This window comes from Myotis yumanensis, unplaced genomic scaffold (assembly GCF_028538775.1).
Source record: "Myotis yumanensis isolate MYYU_CA2020_CCGP unplaced genomic scaffold, mMyoYum1.0.hap1 SCAF_1, whole genome shotgun sequence".
In the NCBI taxonomy this organism is placed as follows: domain Eukaryota; kingdom Metazoa; phylum Chordata; class Mammalia; order Chiroptera; family Vespertilionidae; genus Myotis; species Myotis yumanensis.
Window position 1 is genome coordinate 81,290,991 of NW_027223752.1, and position 22,455 is coordinate 81,313,445.

General features: G+C 43.0%; 1 protein-coding gene across 2 annotated transcripts in view; it reads right to left on the reverse strand.

Moving 5' to 3' along the window:
- The window catches only part of CHD8 (chromodomain helicase DNA binding protein 8), a 63,364-nt gene that overhangs the window by 32,763 nt on the left and 8,146 nt on the right, over window positions 1–22,455 (reverse strand). For both annotated transcript variants that reach the window (XM_070426205.1, XM_070426197.1), the window contains exons 2-5: window positions 10,790–11,845; window positions 9,327–9,698; window positions 7,662–8,047; window positions 6,555–6,669 (exon numbers count right to left, since the gene is read on the reverse strand). In XM_070426205.1, the coding sequence (XP_070282306.1) occupies window positions 6,555–6,669; window positions 7,662–8,047; window positions 9,327–9,698; window positions 10,790–11,632 (1,716 nt within the window). In that variant the 5' untranslated portion in view covers window positions 11,633–11,845. The remainder of the gene's footprint in view (window positions 1–6,554; window positions 6,670–7,661; window positions 8,048–9,326; window positions 9,699–10,789; window positions 11,846–22,455) is intronic.

Here is a 22,455-nt window from a genome sequence, read left to right on the forward strand (position 1 = left end):
ACCTCTATAGAAGAAAATTTGACAATATCCTTTGATCCAGCAATTCCACTCCAAAAATATTACCCTACTAACATTACTTGTGGAAGAAGACTAGAGAATTGGTTAAACAAATTATGGCATAGTCAAAAAATGGAATACTGTCAACAAGACACAACTACACCTGGGGGTGCACATAACCCACAAGCAACATTCCTGGAGCACAGACCTCAGATGATCTGGACTCAAAATGGATAAAAGACTTAAATGTAAGTTAAAAAAAACAACACATAAAAATCCTAGGAGACACAGGCAGTAAAACCTCTGACATCTCTCGTAGCAATGTTTTTGCCAATACGTCTCCTAGGGTAAGGGTAATAAAGGCAAAAAAATAAACACACAGGCCTACATCAAAGAAAAAGCTTTTGCAGAGTAAAATGAAAAGAGAACATATATGGGAGGACATATTTGCCAATGATTCATATGATACAACTTATAAAACTCAACACCCAGAAGACAAACAATCCAATTAGAAAATAGGCAAAGAACCTGAATAGACACTTCTCTAAAGAGGACATACAGATGGCCAGTAGACATAAAAAAAGTGCCCAAAGTCACGAATTATCAGAGAGATGCAAATTAAAGCTACAAAGACATATCACCTCACACCTGTGAGAATGGCGATCATTAAGAAATCAACAAATAAGTGTGGATGTGGAGAAAAGGAGCCTTAGTGCGCTGTGGTGGGAATGCAGACTGATGCAGCCATTGTGGAAAACAATATGGAGTTTCTCAAAAAATTAAGAAGGGAACTGCCTTTTGACTCAGCGATCCCACTTCTGGGAATACATCCTAAGAATCCCAAAACACTAATCAGAAAGAATATATGCACTCGTGTGTTCATAGCAGCATTATTTACAAAAGCCAAGACTGGAAACAGCCCAAGTGTCCATCAACACAAGAATGGATAGAAAAGCTGTGGTACATATACACAATGGAATACTATACGGCTACAAAAAGAACGAACTCTTATCCTTTGCGACAATATGGACTGACCTGGAGATTATTATGCTAAGCAAAATAAGCCAGTCAGAGAAAGACAAATATCATTTGATCTCACTTATATGTGGAATTTAATTTAATGAACAAAATAAAATGAGGAACAAAATAGAACCAGAAGCATAGGTACATGGAACAGACTGACAGATTTGAGAGAGGAAATGGGTGGGGCAGACTGAATGAAAAAAGGTAAAGACAATAGTCAATAATATATATGCATAACTCATGGACACAGACAACAGTGTTGTGAGGGCCAGAGGGAGGAGTGTGGGGTCTGGGAGGAGGTGGGGACATCTGTAATAGCGTTAACAATAAAAGTAAAATAATAAACAAATGGAACACTATTATTCTATTTAAAAAGAATGGGGTACATTTACAATACCAAATGTTGAAGATGTGGAAGTGGAACTCTCATTACTAGTGGAAGTGTAAAATGACACAATCACTTTGGAAGCTGGTAAATTCTTATAAAGTTACTAGAGGACCAGTGCACAAATTCATGCATGGGTGGGGTCCCTCTGGGTGGCCTGCAGGGATCAGGCCGAAACCCACAGCCCAATGCTGCCTGCAGCTCCTACCTGCTGGTGCTGCTCATCCCGGCCCCACTGTGCTGGCCAGGGTGGCTCGTGCCCAATCAGTCCCGATTGGGAGAGGCTCGTGTTGCTGCAGCAGCACTCACCAGCCATGAGCCCTGTATCCAGCGCCCTCCCAAGGGGAGTGAGTTGTGGAATCAGGTTGAAACCAGCTTTCGGACATCCCCCAAGGGGTCCCAGGTTGTGAGAGGGTGCAGGCCAGGCTGAGGAACCTCACTGGTGCACGATTGGGCCGGGGAGGGGCCAAGGGAGGGCTCCAGGGCGTGTCCGGCCCATCTTGCTCAGTCCTGATCGGTCAGACCCCAGCAGCAAGCTAACCTACCCGTCGGAGCATCTGCTCCCTGGTGGTCAGTGCATGTTATAGCGACTAGTCAATCCATTGACTGTCTGCCCCCTGGTGGTCAATGTATGTCATAGCAGCGGTTGAGCAACCTTATCATATCATTAGCATATTACGCTTTGATTGGTTGTTCGGTTGTTCTGCCATTCGGTCTATTTGCATATCACCCTTTTATTATATAGGACTAGGGGCCCAGTGCACGAATTCATGCACTTTGAAAGAAACTGTGGGCCACGAGGCTGCGGTGGGCACAGGGGCAGGTCTCAGCCCATCCTCTGCACCTCCGCCCAGCCCCTCCTGCAGTGGCCCCCCCCCCTCCTTGTCCTCTGTCTGCTGGCAACCCCACTCCCACCGTTACCGCTCCCACACACTGATGGTGCTGCCCCACTCGCATCCGCTGATGGCACGGAGTGATTGGGGCCAGCGCCAGCAGTGCATGCGAGTGGGGCCACTTCCGGCCCCAATTGCCCCTCAGGAGCAGGGGGAGGTAGAGAAGCCCTGAGGGGCGATTGGGGCCAGCACCAGCAGCCGATGCCAGCTGTGGCTCTGGTGCCAGCAGTGGGCGTGAGCGGGGCCAGCGCTGGCAGTAAGTGCAAGCACCAGGTGGGACCGCCACACATGGGAGCAAAGAATTTTCAGTAACCACCAGAGGCTCACCCTGATGACAGCAACCAGCACCCCTCCTTGGTCTGGCGCCCCCGCTCATCTGCTCCACCATCCCACCACAGCCGATGCCCATCATGTTCCACACTCTGCCACCTGCTGCCAACACCCACCATGTTCTGTGCTCACCCCATGGTGGCCAGCACACGTAATAGCGACCAGTTGTTCAGTTGTTCCACCTTTTGGTCTATTTGCATATTAGGGTTATGGTTATATAGGATATGATCATATGTTTACCCTATAGTCTATTCCATTCCCAGGTATTTAGCTATGAGATATGCAAACCTGCATCCACAAAATACTTAGACTAAGACTGTTCATGGAAGCTTTATTCATAATAGCTCCAAACTGGAAACAACCCAAATGTCCATCAAGAGGATGGACAGAAACAAATATTTCTCAAGAAGAAAATAGAATGAACTACTAACACATTCAACAACATTAACGAGTCTCAAAAATATGCTGAAATAAGTGAGACTCAGAAGTACATATTATGAAGTTCAAGAACAGGCAAAGCTAGTCTATGATACTAGAAATCAGAACAATTGTTGCCTATGGGGGAGGGGTGGACTGACTGGAAGAGGGATTAAGGAAACTCTGAGGTGATGGAACATGGAACTTCATTAAATAATCTATGTTTTAAAATAAAATGAGGGTGGAGAGAAGAATGGGCTAAATCTATCTTTTTAGATAAAGGACAATTTCTGAGAAGTATTGGGGGGAAAAAAGCAAAGTACAGACGAATAGGTATGGAATACTAATATTAAGTGGATGTAGAAATAGAGTGCTCATGAAAAGAAAGAATATTTCTGGAAAAAGACATGAAAAAATGGTAACAGCAGTTACCTCTGGGGAAAAGAATTGAAGTACTGTGAGGCTGGGATCTAGATTGGAAGACTTTGATAGTGTCTACTCTTTTGCACTACTGTCATTTTTCTCACAGTTGTGAGTAGGTGAAACAGTTTATTCTTATATTATTATTTATTACTAGAGGCCTGATGCACGAAATTCATGCATGGGAGGGGAGTTGACCCTCAGCCCGGCCTGCACCCACTCTAATCTGGGACCCCTCAGGGGATGTCCGACTGCCTCTCACAATCTGGGACCGTTGGCTCCTAACTGCTCGCCTGTGTGCCTGCCTGCCTGCCCCACGCTGTGTATTTTTTTAACCTAAATAACAAAATAATAAATTGTCAAAAAATTTAAAAAAACACCTCATGATTCCAAAGAACAAATTTGAAACTATGTAACTATGACCCACTTAGCCTTCAACGCATTTCCTCAAAGATTATCTATATATATAACTAAAGGCCCTGTGCACAAATTCATGCACCAATAGGGTCCCTCGGCCTAGCCTGCAGGATCAAGCTGAAACTAGCTCTGTGACATCCCCCAAGGGGTCCTGGATTGCAAGAGGGCGCAGGCCAGGCTGAGGGACCCCACCATTGCACGATTGGGGCCAGGGAGGGACGTAGGAGGTTGGCCAGCCAGGGAGGGACGGCGTGAGGGCTCCAGGGAGTGTCCAACCATTTTGTTCAGTCCCAATCAGTTGGACCTCGGCAGAAAGCTAACCTACTGGTTGGAGTGTCTGGCCCCTGGTGGTAAGTGCATGTCACAGTGAGTGGTTGAGCAGCCTTAGCATATCAATAGAATATTATGCTTTGATTGGTTGGACAGCTGGCTGGACAACTTAGCTATTAGGCTTTTATTATATACGATATCCTAATATGCAAATAGACCGAACGGTGGAACAACCGAACAACCAGTCGCTATCACGTGCACTGACCACCAGGGGGCGTGTGTGGAACATGGCGGGCATTGGCTGCGGCGGGATGGTGGAGCAGGTGAGCGGGGGCACTAGACCAAGGCTAGGTGCCAGTTGCTGTCATTGGGGCGAGCCTTTGGTAGTTACTGAAAATTCTTTGCCCCCACGCACCGGGGTCCCACTGGGTGCTCACACCTGCTGCCAGTGCCGGCCCTGCTCACACCCACTCCCAGCACCGGAGCCGCTGCTTGCTCCCGCTGCTGGTCCCAATCGTCCCTCAGGGTTTCTCCACCTCCCCTTCTGCACCTCCCCCTGACCCTGAGGGGCAATCGGGGCTGGCAGCTACCTCTCGCACACACTACCAGCACCAGAGCCACTGCTCACACCCACTGCTGGTACCAGCCCTGCTCGCACCCACTGCCAGCACCCGGTGCAGATCCTGATTGCTCAGAGGGTACAAGCGGCTGCTGCTGGCCTCGATTGCCCCTGAGGGCTTCTCCACCTCCCCCTGCTCCAGAGGGGCAATGGGGCAGCAGCCACTGCTCGCACCCACTGATGGCGCCGGCCCCAATCACTCTGCGCTGTCAGCAGGTGCAAGCGGGCCCGGTGCCGTCACTGCATGGGAGCGGCAGTGGTGGGAGTGGGGCTGCCAGCAGATGGGACCTGGGGCTGTGGCGGGAGGGGCCAGGTGAGAGCGCAGAGGATGGGCCAAGACCCACCCCTGTGCCCAAAGTAGCCTCGCAGCCCACAGTTTCTTTCAAGGTGCATAAATTTGTGCACTGGCACCCTGGTATGTTATATACTCTTAAAAATGTGTGTATCCTTCAGAAAAAAAAGGATGCATATACATGTATACAGTCTCTCTTTCTCTTAGTGTACTATAGCATTATCTCAAAAAAAAGTAGATATTTTAATTAAAACTACTATATTGCTTAAAAAAATGCTAACCATCACCTGAGTTCTTTCAGCAAGTCAAAACCTTTTTGCTGATGGAGGGACTTTTCTCCAATTTGTAAAAAATGCAATATGTGAAGAACAATAAAAGGAGATATGCCTACGTTATATACACTATTCTACATCTAGCTTTTTCTTTTAATGTGGAGAGTTTTCCAGAGGCAAGAGCCTCTATTTTCTTAGAATAGAAACTAGCCTTTTCAATAGGCAAAGCAGGAGGAGGACAATCAGTAATAAGAACAGGGGAAAGATACACATAGCTTGTCTGTCTTACAAATATACTTTTCACCCTACTCTACTTCATTGTTTTTAATTGCCATGCAGTGGTCTATTACAAAAGTTTTCATAATTTTATTTAACTTTTCCTACACCAATGGACATTTAATATTTGTAACTATTTATTTTAGCCAAACTAACGACATGCTGGGAAGCAAGATCTCAGATGCTCCCTTGGCTATTCTTAATTTTCCCCAGAAGAACTCAAACATCAGTTTGTCAATGTATTGAATGTATATTAAGAAAGAGGGGAGGCACTGATAAATATTAATAGCTACAGAGGCACTTAAGATTTGTTTAGTCCAAATCTCCATTTACAGAAGAGGAATACAGATACAGCTAAGTTAAGTAAATGGGCCAGGCCCGAAGAGCTACTTAGAATTACCATGAGTCTCCTGAATCTTAATACCAGGTTCTATCTATGGTTGGAAACGAGTCAAAGATGGTATCTCAAGGCAACAATCAGAGATAGAGAACCAAAGTTCTTCTAGTCTGGCTTCTTTTATTCTCTTCCAATGCCCCTCATCATCAAAACGTAGAAGAAAACATTGCGCCTAAGCACCCTAGTTCAGAGTCAGAAGCCTTGAGTGTAGAAAAGGTAAGGCAAAAGGGATACTTCTAACAGAAACCAAAGTACAGACATATCCATGATAACAATCATGCAACATAATTTCATTTTTGTTTAGTGTTTGAAACACTAGAATTTAAGAAAATGAATATTGCTATTTTTACAGTAATATGCTTTTTGCCTAAAAAGGGAAACATTTAAAAAGACATGATCATGACCAGGTCCCATCTCTTTTACCTTTTAGGCCTAGCTCTGGATTAGAAAAACTGTTGAAATATACATAGGCTTATAGTCTTTTAGTAACTATGTCTCTCAGAATTAAACATGATTTTTCTATAAGTTCTTTAGGGATTCTTTTACCTGAATGCTGCTTTCTTCATCTTCCCGGGGTGATTGGGCTGGCATGACTTCTACATCTGAATTATCAGATGAGGTATTACGTTTTCTCTTCTTACCCACCACAGGAGTGATGGTGCTAAAATAGAAAAAACAAAATAATTTTCAATGAGCGCAAGGAAAATTTAGGAGTAAGAAAATATAATTAATCTAAACCATTACAGATAAAGCTTCCAGACAGACAGAAGGATCTAGATCTTTATTTAGTCTGTGGGGTGTCTGGAAAAGATTTTGGGGTTTCTAAACCACTGGCTGATCTCTATACCAGATTTGTCAAATCCTTACTACCACTGTATTTACAAATACCTGAGGCAAAGTAGCGTAACAGAGCAGAATGAATACTAGACTAAGAATTATAAGGCCTTATTTTAGTTCCAGTTCTGTCACTAGCTGAGCATGTTTCCTCTTTTGTAAGCATTGATGATACCTGGTCTGATAGTTGTTGAGGATCAACTAAAATAACAGACATGAAATTTGTTTTTTAAAAGCTAAAATATCATATACAAATATAAAGCATTATTATGATTTCACCATAAATGCTGAAAAATCCTAGGGAATAGAAGCTGAGGAGAAAGGAGTAAAGCCAGAAGACATGAAAGAGAGAACACTAGGTGTGACAAGAATGCATGGCAAGCATGGTGCTGTCAACACTGCTTAAGACTATCAGCAACTGCCTTCTCTAGTTCACAGATGAGATGAAGAACAGGGCAGCTATGTCTTCAGTAGCTCTTTTCCTAATGTGGGGGGTAGGGGGGTAGTGAGGAATTCTTTGCACTACAGTGATACCAAATCAGGACGAATATATAAAAACATAGTCACAGCTTTTAAATGTAACCCCAAACACAAGGATCTTTTCCTGTGCCTTAGTGATTCTTTCAAAATATGCAAATTTCTGTTTAACAAATCATGTAAGCATTATGACAGAAAAGGCCTTATTATCTTCTCTGACAGACAGCAGCAGACAGATCACTTTGAACTATGTTGCTGCTAAATACAAGTATTTCCTCAGCATTAATGTACAACTGAGTGCACTGTCCTCAAATGTCCCGAGTACCAAAGGGTAGTACTTACTTCAGCTTACTCTTGCCCTTGGTTTTGGAGGTACCAGATGTTTTGCTCTTCTTTGGCTTTTCTTCCTTGAGCCTCTCCCCACTGCTCTTTTTCCTGCGTTTCTTTTCACCTTCCTCCTCAGGCCGAACACTGGGCAACTCATCCTCATTCAGGACTCGAGGTATGTTCTGCTCACCTCGAGCCCGGGCCCTAGCAATGGCCTCTGCTACAATCCGATTTGCTTTCTCTTGTTTCTTCTGGTGCTCCAGCCTGCGGTTTTCCTCCATTCCTGTCTTGCCCCCCATATGAGGAGCAGAGCTTGCTGGTGAGGACAGAGCTGCCACTTCACTGGCACTCAGGACTTTAACTACAGAAAGTCCAGAAGAGGCCCCTTGGGAAGAGCTAGCCTATAGAAATGAAAACACTGAAATGTTAACATGCTTGTAGCTAAATAAAACAGCTCTGAAGCAGGTGGGCCAGAAACTTTAGTTCTCTAATTCCTCAAGAATCAGGTTCAGACCCAAGTCCCAGTAAATCTGGACACTTTTAAAAAATTTTTTTGTGTGTGTGTGGGAAGAGGGTAATAAAAAACAACAACCAGTGCCAAAACCGGTTTGGCTCAGTGGATAGAGCGTCGGCCTGCGGACTGAAAGGTCCCAGGTTCGATTCCGGTCAAGGGCATGTACCTTGGTTCCGGGCACATCCCCCGTAGGAGATGTGCAGGAGGTGGCTGATCGATGTTTCTCTCTCATCGATGTTTCTAACTCTCTATCTCTCTCCTTTCCTCTCTGTAAAAAATTAATAAAATATATTTAAAAAAAAAACAACAAAAAAAAACACAAAAACAACAACCAGAATTGTGCCAAGTTAGCCCTGTCTGGCATGATTCAGTGGTTAGAGTGTCAGCCTCGGCACTGAAGGGTCATGGGTTTGTTTCTTGGTCAAGGGAAGTATCTGGGTTGCAGGTTCGATTCCTGGCCTCATCCCTGGCCCCAGGTGTGTCCCTTTCAGGTCAGGTCCAGGTCAGGGCACATGCAGGAGGCAACCAATCAATGTGTCTCTCTCACACCAATGTTTCTCTCTCTTCTCTCCTCCATCACTCCTTTCCACTATCTCTAAAAATCAATGGAAAAAATATCATCTGGTGAAGACTAACAAAAAATAAAAATAAAAAAATTGTGCCAAATTAAACTTCAATATCCTTTAGCCATGCTCCTAATGTCAATACCAATCTCCATTACTCTAGAAAATGTTCACACAATATAGCCAATTCTGGTCTCTGGACTTAAAGTAAAAAAACTCAAATTCTACTCTTAGCCTACCTTTTATCTCCCTGGGGGGTGGGAGGAGTGATAATCACTTGGCCTCATTAAGACTATTTCTTTATCTTTCAAATGAAGCTATTTAAAACCATCTTTATTTCATAAAAGTAGGAAAAGATTGTAAATGAAACACTTCAAAGATAAATATGAGATAAATCACCCTTTATCCCAAAGCCAACAATAACCCTCAATTCTTTCCATAATATAATTAAAACAAGGTTTTCATGGGTGAAAGAAATAAAATTCTACATCTCAGTTCAGAGGTATGAATCTAGACTGGCCCCCACCCTCACCAAGGAGTGGTTGCTGAGGGTACCAGCAAGAGACTGAGGTCTATTTTCCTCCCTAACCATGTAAGTCTCACCTGTGGCTGAAGTACCACCTTGAGTGGTACTGAAAGTCTTTGCCCTGGGCTCTGTCCCGGTCCCATTATCTGAGCCTGCTGCACAGAGGAGAGCGTTACCGGCTGGGATGAGGGTGGCTGCTGGGGCTGCGGCTGTGATGATGGAGGCTGTGGTACGATCTGGATTTTCTGCTGTGGCTGCTGCACCTGCAGCTGGATAGTTACTACTTTGGCGGGCTGCCCCTGGGCATTCTTGGCTTGAGTCAGGGCTGCTAGTTGGTTGCCCTGTAACACTATCTTCCCTGGTAGACTCCCTAGCACGACATGCCGATGTCCTTGGGGACCTCCAGACTGTGGCTGCTGGAGGACCAGGGTGATGCGTTTCGATTCACCCTAGAGTGAAGAAAGGAAATTGCAAAAAGTACATTAAAGAATAATATACACCTAAATATTTACAGTTTTCCTCATCCTAAAAACATAAAAACTGAGAGGTAGAACACAGTATAATTCATTTTGTTCATCCTATCTGTCTTGACAGAATCTTTTCTGTAGCACAGGTAACAAGCCTATTTTTGAAAAACCCCTGATAGGAGGGTTATCTTCCAAGGTAGTCACTCCACTTTCTGGAACTCTCTTAGAACAGAAGTCTATATTGAACTGAAATCCACCTCCTTATAGTTTCTTTCTACAGGTCCTACTTATCTTAATACTACTGCCCTCCCCCCTAAACTCTTTGGCCCTTTTTTCAGAGGCAAGAGCCTCTATTTTCTTAGAATAGAAACTAGCCTTTTCAATAGGCAAAGCAGGAGGAGGACAATCAGTAATAAGAACAGGGGAAAGATACACATAGCTTGTCTGTCTTACAAATATACTTTTCCCCCAAAATGATTCTTTGTTCCCATAGCATCCTATATTCCTCATAAAACTTTCTATCATACATTATTGTGAATTCCTGTCTAGCCATTTGTCTGGCCTGGCAGACCATGAGCTCTGTTAAGTAGAGGGTCTGTAGCTGTCCTGTTCAGTATCAGCTAGGTAGTGTAAATAGGTAGTAAGGGTTCAAAAAAATGTTAACACTAACTGCTTCTACCTGATAAGCAGTAAGTACGTGGATGTTAACACTAACTGATAAAAAGCAAAGATGGGCCCTGACCGGTTTGGCTCAGTGGATAGAGCGTTGGCCTGCGAACTCAAGGGTCCCAGGATCGATTCCAGTCAAGGGCATGTACCTTGGTTGCAGGTACATCCCCAGTAAGGGGTGTGCAGGAGGCAGCTGATCAATGTTTCTCTCTCATGGATGTTTCTAACTCTCTATCCCTCTCCCTTCCTCTCTGTAAAAAAAAAATTAATAAAATATATTTTTTTAAAAAGCAAAGATGAAATTTATTCAGGATTTCCTAGCGCTAGCTCTGTGTGCTCTCTCTCACACAGTTGCTGGGCCCTCTACTAAACCAAAATTCACCTCCCCCTTTCACTCAAGTCACCTGAGTAGGTGTAGAGGTCAGTGTAACTGCAGGCTTCAGTGGGGGCCCTGTGGCCCCAGGGTTTCCAGCAGGAGCTGAACCCTTAACTGGCTGTAGGACCAGCTGCTTTACTGGTCGGCTGGGCTGGACAATGCGCTGAACAGTAGCCTGGTTCCCAGGGACCTTGGCGGCCAACACTGTATTACCAGAGACAATGGAAACACCTGGTCGAAGGGGAGTGCCGGTTAGCACTTTGGTAAAAGTGACTTTTCCACCATTGGCTGTGCCAGCCACTAGGGGCTGAGCTGTGCTGGTGATACCTTGGGCCTGAATTTGTGCCACATGGGCACCAGTGACTGAGGAGCTCGGTGGGGCTTTAAGGATAACAATCTTAGGGGCTGACTGAGGTGGTTGCCCTCCAGGACTACTAGAGGACACAGCTGTGGCAGAGACACCCATGAAAGGATTCCCTTGGCTCAGGATCTCCTGGTTCTTGGAGACCTGCAAAAGTCCTGCTGTTGGCGCTGGTGTCTGTAAGACAGGTTGGGCTGGCTGCTCCTGGCTGATGGGCTGAGTGGTATAATCATGCAAGGTTAAAGATTCTGGAGCTGGAGCTGTTGATTCCTTGGGAAGTTCTGTGGGGGCTGTTTCCTCTGGTGGGGGGACCAGGTCACTTGCTGATGGATTCCCCACATCACCACCTCCACCATCCTGGTTCATTTGATCCAAGGAGTCCAGAGAGCTTGGTAGTCCAAGGGCTTCCTCAATGGGGTCTTGTGTGACCTGGTTGAAGCTGTCATCAGTCAGAGAGTCCAGGCCAAATAAATTTGGGTCATCAAACAGATCCATGATGGGGTCTGCCATCTTGGGAAAGCAATGGAGGGTACTTCCCCCAAGATATAGGGAGGGAAGGGGAGGGGGGGTATTGGCTCTCCCCTCCCCTCCCCTATTAAGAAAAAAATGTACACAATGGAAGACTACTCTTCAGGTAAAGAGGCAAGAAACAAGTGCATGTCAGATTGTCCTGACCTTCATGGAGCAAGATGGCTAGGTCTTCAGAGGAAGATGGTAGAACTCCTGTTGTGGGAAGACAAATGAAAAATAAGCAAAGTAGGTAACCCCAGGAAAAATGTCTCCTTCTTAGGTACCATCCTTAATATCAAATCACATCAAAATAATAAGAGGGAAATATGGGTAATCTGAGGCAGAGATAAAGAAGAAAACACCCACATTTCTGCTTCAAAACTAAAACAAACAAAAAAATAAACTCAACACCCTTTTTGGACTCTACACTTCGACGCTACTGTCTGTCATCATTCAGGTGTCTTTGTCCATTTCTTTTTACAATTATCATTCTTAGGTAAAGATCAGAAAATTTAATAGTCATTCACCTTTTACTTAGGTTTCTTAAGTTGACAGGCCTTAATGATATACTAGCAGCATTTCAGAGACTGCAGATAGAGGTTTTTGAATATATTGTATTTTATAAATTTCCCTTGTATTTTAGATACTTTTACTTACTACTGGCAAAAATAATACCTTTAACCAAGCTCATAGTACAATCTTGCTAATAAGCTTATAGTATAATTTTACCCAGGAAGTTTTGTAAAGTGTATTCTAATTAACATATTAATTAACCTATACACAGTATTTCTGTTCTGAATCCCCTCCCCCCTTTCTCATATTTAAGATAAAATACTTGGAACACCCCTAACCTCTCTCCCAGCTGAAATCTTTCCCACCCTCAAGGTCTTCTTCTCCATAAGGTGAGCCCCTTTAACAACAGAGCAATTTGTGATGACCTGGTCCCTCACCTTTAAATACCACAGCACTGTTTACACCTTATTGAAAGTATTTATATCTAATATTATACTAAAATGATGAGTCTCTTGTTTATATCCTCTGAAGGCCCAAATGATTCCCTTGTGCAAATTATAAAACGCTGCCTGCTCCTGAAGATGCTTGTCTGCCATCTGCTGGAAAAGTGTCATATTATCATTTTTGATAATGAATATGTACAATGTACACCCTGCACAATCCTGCATGGTGGCCTAGCTCCTCCTTCGCAGAGACAAAAAAGTTCCTGATAATGGGAACCATGTCTTATTTATCTGTGGATCCCTAAAGAACCAGCAGGATATCATATATACAGTAAATACTCAAAAATATTTAATGAATTAATATATTAGCTTGCTGTATCTGGTATGAACCATTCAGGCCTTACAGACACTAAATGGTATTCCCTAATTTTAAGATGAGACAGTAGAAAGCTTTCCATCTTGAAAAACTGTTCTACAAATAACTGAAAGTATGTTTACTAAACCCACATCTGGGGCTTCAAGTTCATGAGAATGCTGGAAAAAGCAAAAACTAAGAAAAGAGATAAGTACATCAGTAATAACTAAACTATATAAAAAGTAGTATCTGTTCTTTGTCATATGATGTCAATATTTGACAATCTTGGAAAGCCTTGATTGATAAGACCATTTCTCCTAAGTTTTAGAGGCAGTAGAGAGGAAATCTGTCAGTGATACAGTAGACTTTACCGAAGAAGGCTTTTCCACACAACCCCAAAACTTTTCCTCTTCCTTAACACATTCCAGTTATCCTTACAAAACAATATAGTAATATGGGTAAATATATCCTGGACACAGATAAAAAGAACAGACTCATCAGTAGCTGGTACATCAGTCAAAATTACGAAGTATACATGGCATCTCCACCAATGTTAAACAAAATCTACCTTGCTTCAGCAATTATGTACTCTCATATCTCACCCAGAATCCCTATCATTTCCCATCCCCGACTAACATATTCCACCAGCATATTCCAGCCTCTCCTAATGCCTGCCCCAAACTTACTCAAAATGGTGATCACACCTGGCCAGTGTGGTTCAATGGTTGACCACAGATCCATGAACCAAGAGGTCCCCGGCTTGATTCCCAGTCAGGACAGTGGGGGAGGAGGGCATGAGAGGTTATGCAGGAGGCAGCCAATCAATGTATCTCTCGCGTGGATGTTTTTATCTATCTCCCTCTCCCTTCCTCTCTCTCTAAAAAAATCAATAAAAATATTTGTTTAAATGGTGATCAGAAAAGTGACTGTTTCTTGATTTAATGAAAATCTACTCATCATTTTATAAACTTCCTCAACACTATTATCAACTTTTTTCTAGCTATGCCCTTACTTTGCTACCTATTATCTTTCATCTCCTATTTACTATCAGAGAAGTTACACTAAATAAGAGATGCCATATAAAAACTACAATGAAAGTTTCCACTAATTAGTTTATGCTGGTAATAGTTTATAACTTGCCTTTTGTTTCATGAGGTATTTTGTCCTTTCCACGACTTCTTGCTAAGTCTCTACAGGTCAATGCACTTACCATTTATCTCCCTTCCCAGTTTTTAGGTCAAATTTCTGCTTCTCTTGGTTCAGTCTGGGCCCAGTAATTTAAAAAACTCCATCACTGACTTAAAGACACACCACCAAGTTTCACTGCTTCTCAGTCCCATCCCATCAACTCACTTCTACTAATCTAATTCATCCTGTACATGTGTTGTTGTGTTTTTTTAAATATATTTTTATTGATTTCAGAGAGGAAGGGAGAGGGAGTGGGAGAAAGAGAGAAAGAGAGAGAGAGAGAGAGAAACATCAATGATGAGAGAGAATCATTGATTGGCTGCCTCCTGCACACCCCCTACTAGGGATTGAGCCTGCAACCCAGGCATGTGCCCTTGACTGGACTCAAACCTGGGACCCTTGAGTTTGCAGGCCAATGCTCTATCCACTAAGCAAAACCAGCCAGGGCTCTTGTACATGTTTTTAATCCTCACCCGAGGATATTTTTCCACTGATTTTTAGAGAGAGTGGAAGAGAAAGGGAAAGAGAGAAATATTGATGTAAGAGAAACACAATTGGTTGCCTCCTACATGAGCCCCAACCAGGGCCTGGGCCAGGGAGGAGCCTGCAACCGAGGTACATGTCCTTGACTGGAATCGAGCCCGGGACCCTTCGGTCCACAGGCCCACGCTCTATCCACTGAGCCAAACTGGTTAGGGCTTGTACATGTTTTTAAATCCTAGCCTCCTGCTCCTTTTCTAACTCCCACCTTTAAGATGTCCTTTCCCCTCAAAAGATTAAACATCTCCCAGCACATCTCCAGCTTTCTTCACCCCTCCTTCTATTCCTACTTGTGGATCATCCTGACTGTATCCAGAGCTGGCCTATCCTACGAAGCTCATCTATCCCATGGTTCAAACCTGGGAGTAAAAATAGGTGTTAAGCACAGAAATATATGAAGCATTTAGATGCCCCAAGTAAAGCAAGTACCTAGATAAGGAAGTCATACCTGCCCAAAACACATATACACATGTATATGCTCCAAAGGAAAGACAGAATTTAATGGTTACAATTCATCACTTTCACTAATTCCAAACTAATGACAGAATCCTTGAGGAATGAGTTGGGGAAAAGTGGAACAAACTAGTCAGTTAAGGTTAAAATCCAAGACCATCACCTACCTATATTCTCCAAATAACAAGGCAGTTAACACTAAGAAATGTTTTATATAATAGTCCGGCATCTCACTTCCTCCTCCTCCTTTTTTTTTTCAATATATTTTTATTGATTTCAGAGAGGGAGAGAGAGAGAGATAGATACATCGATGAGAGAGACTCATCGATCAGCTGCCTCCTGCACGCCCCCTACTGGGGATTCAAGCCCACAACTGGGGCATGTGTCCTTGACAGCATTAGAACCCAGGACCCTTCAGTCTGCAGGTTGATGCTCTATCCACTGAGCCAAACCAGCTAGGATTCACCTCCTTCTTAAAGGGCTAACTACGCTTTTCCTTCAATGTAATTCTAAACTTGTTCTTCTGCAGTTTTATCACCTTTAATATAGTTCTTCTTGAGGTGTTCTTTTTTTTTTTTTTTTTTTTTAAGAGTTCTAACTCTCCTTTTCTTATTTTACAGGTCTTCTTACCCTTGCCCATTTCAATTGTCCAATCATAAAGGACTTTAATTCTACTCTACTTTTCCATCTCAATCTCCCCATACTTTACAATAAAGCAGTGACTCTCAACTGGGAGATGGAAGGTACAGTAGTTTGAAAATGTGTATTCAATGTCCTAATTTTATACTTAGCAAATGGAAAGAGAAAACACACCTCAGTGTTTAGGTTATTTATATTCAGTAAAACAGGACAAAATTTTCTTGGCTAGTAAGGATGTATAAAAGATGGGGGTCGGGGAGTGCTGGAGCAGAGAAAAAAGAAGCATCCCGGTTCAGGGGTTATCGACACCTGTAGTGGGGTAAGACTTCTTATGGTCTCTCAAAAGGGAGTTTATCATAGTTATTGCTTATGATGGATGAGAAACACTGCAACAGTTGTCTAACAGATAACATCCATTCTCCGTTTACAGATTTCTCTGTACTGACCATCCTCTTGGAGATAATGAATGTATGCCATATTGACAAATGCTGACTTCTTCTTTTTTTCTTTTTTGGTAATTAGTACTTTTACAAAGTACCACTGATGCCCATTTAACCTCTAACTGCTCAAACATTCAGAAAATAAACTATTTTATTTCAAAGTATAAATCTTGTTATTGGAAACTGTATCCTTTGAAGAGGATCAGCTGCAGACAGATATAAACACATGTTACTGAAACACAAGATGCTCAGAAGCAGCTTAATTTGAAATGAGAAATCCCTTGAAAATAAAATAATCAGAAGGCCTAAAATGAAAATCACCAATATAATTTTAAAAGAGAAGGCTTTAAAAACTGTACCATGAAGACATTTGTGAGACCCAAAGGGTCTCAAAGCTTATAAATAAATGGGAAACAAACACCCAAGGTGAATTTAATCACAGTTTAGGGTCAGCAAGGGATCTACAGCAAAGGATGGAAGGGTACAGACCATAAGAACTGGAGCTTTTAACTTGGAGCCACTCAGATTTCCTCATGAAGACTGAGATCCTTGGCCATTTCCTCTATCTTCGCTATTCTCATTGCTAAATGTGACTACCCTGTTTTCGTTTTCCCAATTACTAAGGAAAAAGCACTCACACCTCAATCAGATATTTGGGGGCAAAGGTGTACACTGTAAAGTGAGCCCTCCTGAATAAACAAGAAAAGCAAAATAGACAACTATGAAAGCTAAAAGAATGTACGTATGTCCAGGGGGTAAAGGAGAAACTACAGAAATCATATACTCATATGAAAGGGGGGAAGGGGCAAGGTAAGGAAGTCAGGGGTTTATGAACAGGGAAACGCGACTGGGGGTGGGGGTGGCGGGGACCCGGGTAGATTACCTGCTCATACTGCCGGGGTTGGTGCCAGTAAGGCCCATACAGCAGAAGCGGGAGATTTCTGGCAACTGGAGCCCCCAAAATGGAGATGAGGTACATGCACTTGAAGGAGGGAGCTAGCGGGGTGCCCTCCAGAGTGGGGATGGCCAAGACGGGAAGATGCGGGGGGTGGGGGGGCGGCGGAAGGGGGATGTGGATGCCCGGGTGGGAGCAATGTTAGGGCGGAAGCTACAGGCTGGAAGGCCCAACAAGCCCAGATGGAGAAAAGGAGCTGTGCCTCACCCTCGTGTAGGAATAGAGGTGCCTTTACCTGCAGCGGCGTGGGGGGCCGGTTCGCCCCTCTCGCTGTCTCTCCAGCACCAGTTCCCCCTCCTCCTGCGCAACCTACCCTCATGCTCCAGCCCGCCCCGCGTCCTCATTGGCTAAAATGGACTGCCACTCACAGAGAAGCAAAGACGCAAAACAGCGTAAAGGGTGGGACTTGGGAGAGTCTCCCCTCCCCCGCCACCGCGGGTTAGGTTGAGAGCGCACGGAGAGGCCTATCCGGTTTCTAGGGCCCAGGCGAAGCCTGCAGCTTGCTTGGAAAAAAAGGGGCCTGGCCAGAGGAACTGTCTCATGCTGCGGGAAACTAGTCCTAGGGATTAAATTCCCTGCCACCAACACTGTGTTCTGTACACCAAAGAGCATGAACTCAGGAGGGAGGGTTCCACTCCAGGCAAACTCTGCCTCCTGAACTCCCTGCCTTCTAGCAGCTCTGTCAACTCTTGGGCTGTAGTCACTATACCTTATCCCCATCCCCATTAAGAGGCCAAAGCTTCTCTCCATCATGGGAGCGAGGCAGTCCAGTGCTGGGATATGGAGGCCTTTTACTCTTAAAGGATAAAGCACTCTTTCTGCCACAACTCCCAATGCTGGTTTGCATTCCTGACACTCGAACCCTGGGCAGCAGTACCTCTTTCCAGGAGCCCTCCGACAATTCCCAGCCCCTCCCCTCCAAAACAGCCCCTCAGCTCACCACAAGACCTGGTCTCCTGCCCCCATCTCATTTTGCTAAAACTCAACTGCTCTGGCGTACTGGCCAGTGTCCACTTTGCTATGCCACTCGAGATCACTCTAATCCCCAGTGAGACTAGTCGACTCCAGAGTGATGGTATGCAAGCTTAAATCCCCCAAAGTAAACTGTTATTAAAAAGAGTTGCTGATGATCTGACCACATTTCCTCTGAAATGTAACCATTGAAATTCTACTTTCTGTACTCTAGGACACAAACGAGGAAGCAGGTTAACTTGGCTGTAGAGCTCCTATTTTTAAACATTCTAGCATTACTGCTATTGCTAGGAACACCCAATTACCACTTCTGTAAACAGCAATACTGTTGTTTTCCCATTCACTCAGGCTCAAAACCTCATCTTTATTTCATTTCTTTGCCTTATCAAAATCTTATTTATCCTCTAAGATGTACATCAAATGCCTCTTCATTTTCTTTACATTTGAGTATATGATATACCAAGTATTGTGGTAGTATTAGAGAACCAAAGATAAATAGATATGACCTCTACCTTCAATATATAGGAGTATATTTGAGTATAAATGTGGGGAGAGGGTAAAGAGTAGGGAATTATGACAGTAGAGACAAATGTAAACAATTATAATACAAGGTGATATGTGCAATGAAATAAGCAGGGGGCTATTACAGAAACAGATGAAAGAGACTTAACTTAGTACTTTCTTAATGAAGAGTTAACTAGGGAAGGTAAGTGGGCTACAAAAAGAGGTATTCAGGCAGCAGGGACAGTAAAGAGGAAAACAAAACAAAGCACAGCAATGAGAAACAACATGAGGCACGTAGTGGAAACTCTAAGTAGTTCTGTAGTTCAGTCCTGCCAAAGTGTAAATCACAAAAAAACAAATTAGAGGGAGATGAGATGGAAAGGATAGGTAAGGGCCAGACCCTGCAAGGAGGACCTTGAATACGATGTTAAAGCATTTTTAAAACATTTTGTTAATCCTTACCACAGGATATTTTTTTCATTGATTTTTAGAGAACGGAGGGGGGAGAGACAGAGAAACATCAATATGACAGACACATCGATTGGTTGCCTCCTGCATGTGCCCTGACCTGAGCTGGGGATGGAGCCTGCAACCGAGGTATGTGCCCTTGACCAGAATCAAACCTGAGACTCTTCAGTCCGTGGGCTAATGCTCTAACCACTGAGCAACAGGCTAAGGCTAAAGCCTTTTCTTATAGGTGGATGAGGAACCACTGAAACAGGGAATGACATGGTCAGAATTGCATTTTGGTTAGCTAGCTCTGGATGTTAGAGAACAGATTTGGGGGATGAGGGTAAAGAGTTCACAGCAGCAGTTAGGAGGCTACTATGGTAGTCTAGAAAAGAGTTGTATAGTGGTATCTGCTGATTTTTCTTTCTGCCCAACAACCAAAAGCCCCCTTCCTACATTGGGGTAATAGCTCAGATGAGAGTCTTCAATGGAAGGCTGGATATTAACTTCCACTACCGAGCCAGGGAGCAGGGGGATGCAGAGGTCCCACCTTCACTTCCTGGCAGAGACAAAGTACACACATGACCTAGACCAGTGATGGCGAACCTTTTGAGCTCGGCGTGTCAGCATTTTGAAAAACCCTAACTTAACTCTGGTGCCGTGTCACATATAGAAATTTTTTGATATTTGCAACCATAGTAAAACAAAGACTTATATTTTTGATATTTATTTTATATATTTAAATGCCATTTAACAAAGAAAAATCAACCAAAAAAATGAGTTCGCGTGTCACCTCTGACACACGTGTCATAGGTTCGCCATCACTGACCTAGACTAATTTAACTGGACAGTCCTTAGGGTAGTGGTTCTCAACCTTCCTAATGCCGCAATCCTTTAATACAGTTCCTCATGTTTTGGTGACCCCCCAACCATAAAATTATTTTCGTTGCTACTTCATAACTGTAATTTTGCTACTGTTATGAATCGTAATATAAATATCTGATATGCAGGATGTATTTTCATTGTTACAAATTGAACATAATTAAAGCATAGTGATTAATCACAAAAACAACATATAATTATATATGTGTTTTCCGATGGTCTTAGGCGACCCCTGTGAAAGGGTTGTTCGACCCCCAAAGGGGTCGAGAACCACAGGTTGGGAACCGCTGCCTTAGGGGAACTTTGACTTTGAAGAGGTAATGCAAAGACCCAAAACAAGCAGTTAGACAACATTCAGCAGTGGCAGACAGCAGGGTATTACTGCATCATCTTAAACAGACTTCAGTGGTGTGACCTTGGCTATGTTTTCCACATCTCTCACTTCCCTTGGTTTTAGATCTTTTTAAACCAGATTCTCTAGCATTTCCATTGATTTCGTAAGCCATACAATATCCTTCCCATAAATTCCCTTTCTTCTTAAGTTAGCCAACATGATTTTTGTTGTTTGCAAACAAGATGATTAGAGCCTAAATCATAGCAACGTGGTGGTTTAAAAGGTAATGATGAGAAGGAAGGGAAAGAGCTGATTAATGCTTATGAGATAAAAAAAATGGTAGAACGAACCTGGAGTTTAGAGGCAAAGATGAGTTCAACTACGTTGAGTTTGTGGCCTATAGTATGTTGAATAGTGATATTCAATAGGAGGTTGGATGTATAAATCTAGCAGTTGGCTTGGTGATAGATGTAGAGTTACCAGTATCTAAATAGCAGTTTCAAGAGTGAGGATTACACAGGGAGTGTGAAGAGCAAAGCAAGAATATAAAAAACTGCACCAATACCGTTGGGGAGACAATAGAGAATATTGGGGTCTGTGAAGAATTGGAGAACCATGTCCATTCCAGAGAGTGGCTGCTATTTAGCTCTAGTTAAGTGTTGCCATATGTACATCCAACGTTGAGAGAGAACTTCAGATTTTTCTCAAGCCAGAAATAGTTTATGTAAATCTTCTAGGTTTTAAATGTACACTGCATAAATAAATAAAAGAGATAACTAATTTTTAAAAATATGTTTTTACTGATTTTAGAGAGGAAGGGAGAAAGAGAGAGAGTTAGAAATATCAATGAGGCGGAATCATTGATCAGCTGCCTCCTACACCCCCCCAACCCCCCAGTAGCCTTCCTACTGGGGATGGAGCCTGCAACCCGGGCACATGCCTGACCAAGATCGAACCAGTGACCTCCTGGTTCATAGGTCGATGATCAACCACTGAGTCACACCGGCCAGGCATTTTTAAAAAGTGTTTATAACTGTATAGAGGCTAAACAAAATGCTTAGCTGGAAACCCAATTAATGAGCTTTTTGGTGACAAAAGCTAAGGAGGAACTCAGGAAAACAACAGGATTTAAGAATCAGAATAAGTTATACCTATCAAGCAAGTAAAGAAGGAAAAGCTAGAGAAGCAGAGTGGGCAATGTCACAGAAGCAAAGAGATTAGAGTATTACCGGGGAGAAAGAGGGACCGATTACATTGAACAAGCAAAAATGTCCAATAATAAATGTCCATTGGATTTAATAATTGAAAATTTTCTTGATGCCTACTTTTCATTGTCAAGCCAAAAGTAATCAGTCCGATACGAACTTACACAGCATATTAAGTACTTTTTAAAAATAATTATCTTCTATTTTGTATTTCATTTATATTTGTACATGGAGGTATAATGAGCTTTCAAGTCAGAGGGATGAGGGTTCAAATCTTTGTCCCACAAAGTAAATTGACCTTTTTGAGTCTAGTTCATTTCTCTCTCCAAAGAGAGATCAAGGCACAGGACCAGTAATAAGGATTAATAAAATACCTAGCACAGTATTTGGCATATACCACTATGTCCTACGAGGTACTCAACAAACACTGTTGGATAGACAGTTGGGAAAAAATTTTGTTTCTGCCAGTGTTCTCCACCTAATCAGTTTTAGTGGGATCATCACCCCAATTAATGGCCTCTAAAATAATTAATTTCAGCACGTTAATTCCTATGAGCTTGAATGTGCACTCTAGCTCTCTTCCTCTATATTAAATCTAATTTAAGGCAAATGGGTATAACTACACTTTAGATTCTAGAGTCTGAAGACCATGTTCAACTAACTGGCTTTGTTCAGTCTAAACCTATGATCAAGATGTTCTAAATCACTGGTATCCAACTTTGAGTGGTGAGAGACCTAAGTTAAGACTCTCAGGGATCCAAAGAAGGGCCATAAAGATTTCAGAAAAATCAGTCACACCCTGAAACACTTTTCTTAATTGACTTCCAACATACCACACTTTTCTGGTTTTCCTCCTACCTCTAGCTAGTTCTCCTTTGCTATTCTCCTCTACCAGCCTTTAATTGTTGAAGTTCACCAAGCTTTGGTCTTAGAACCCTTTTATTTATCAT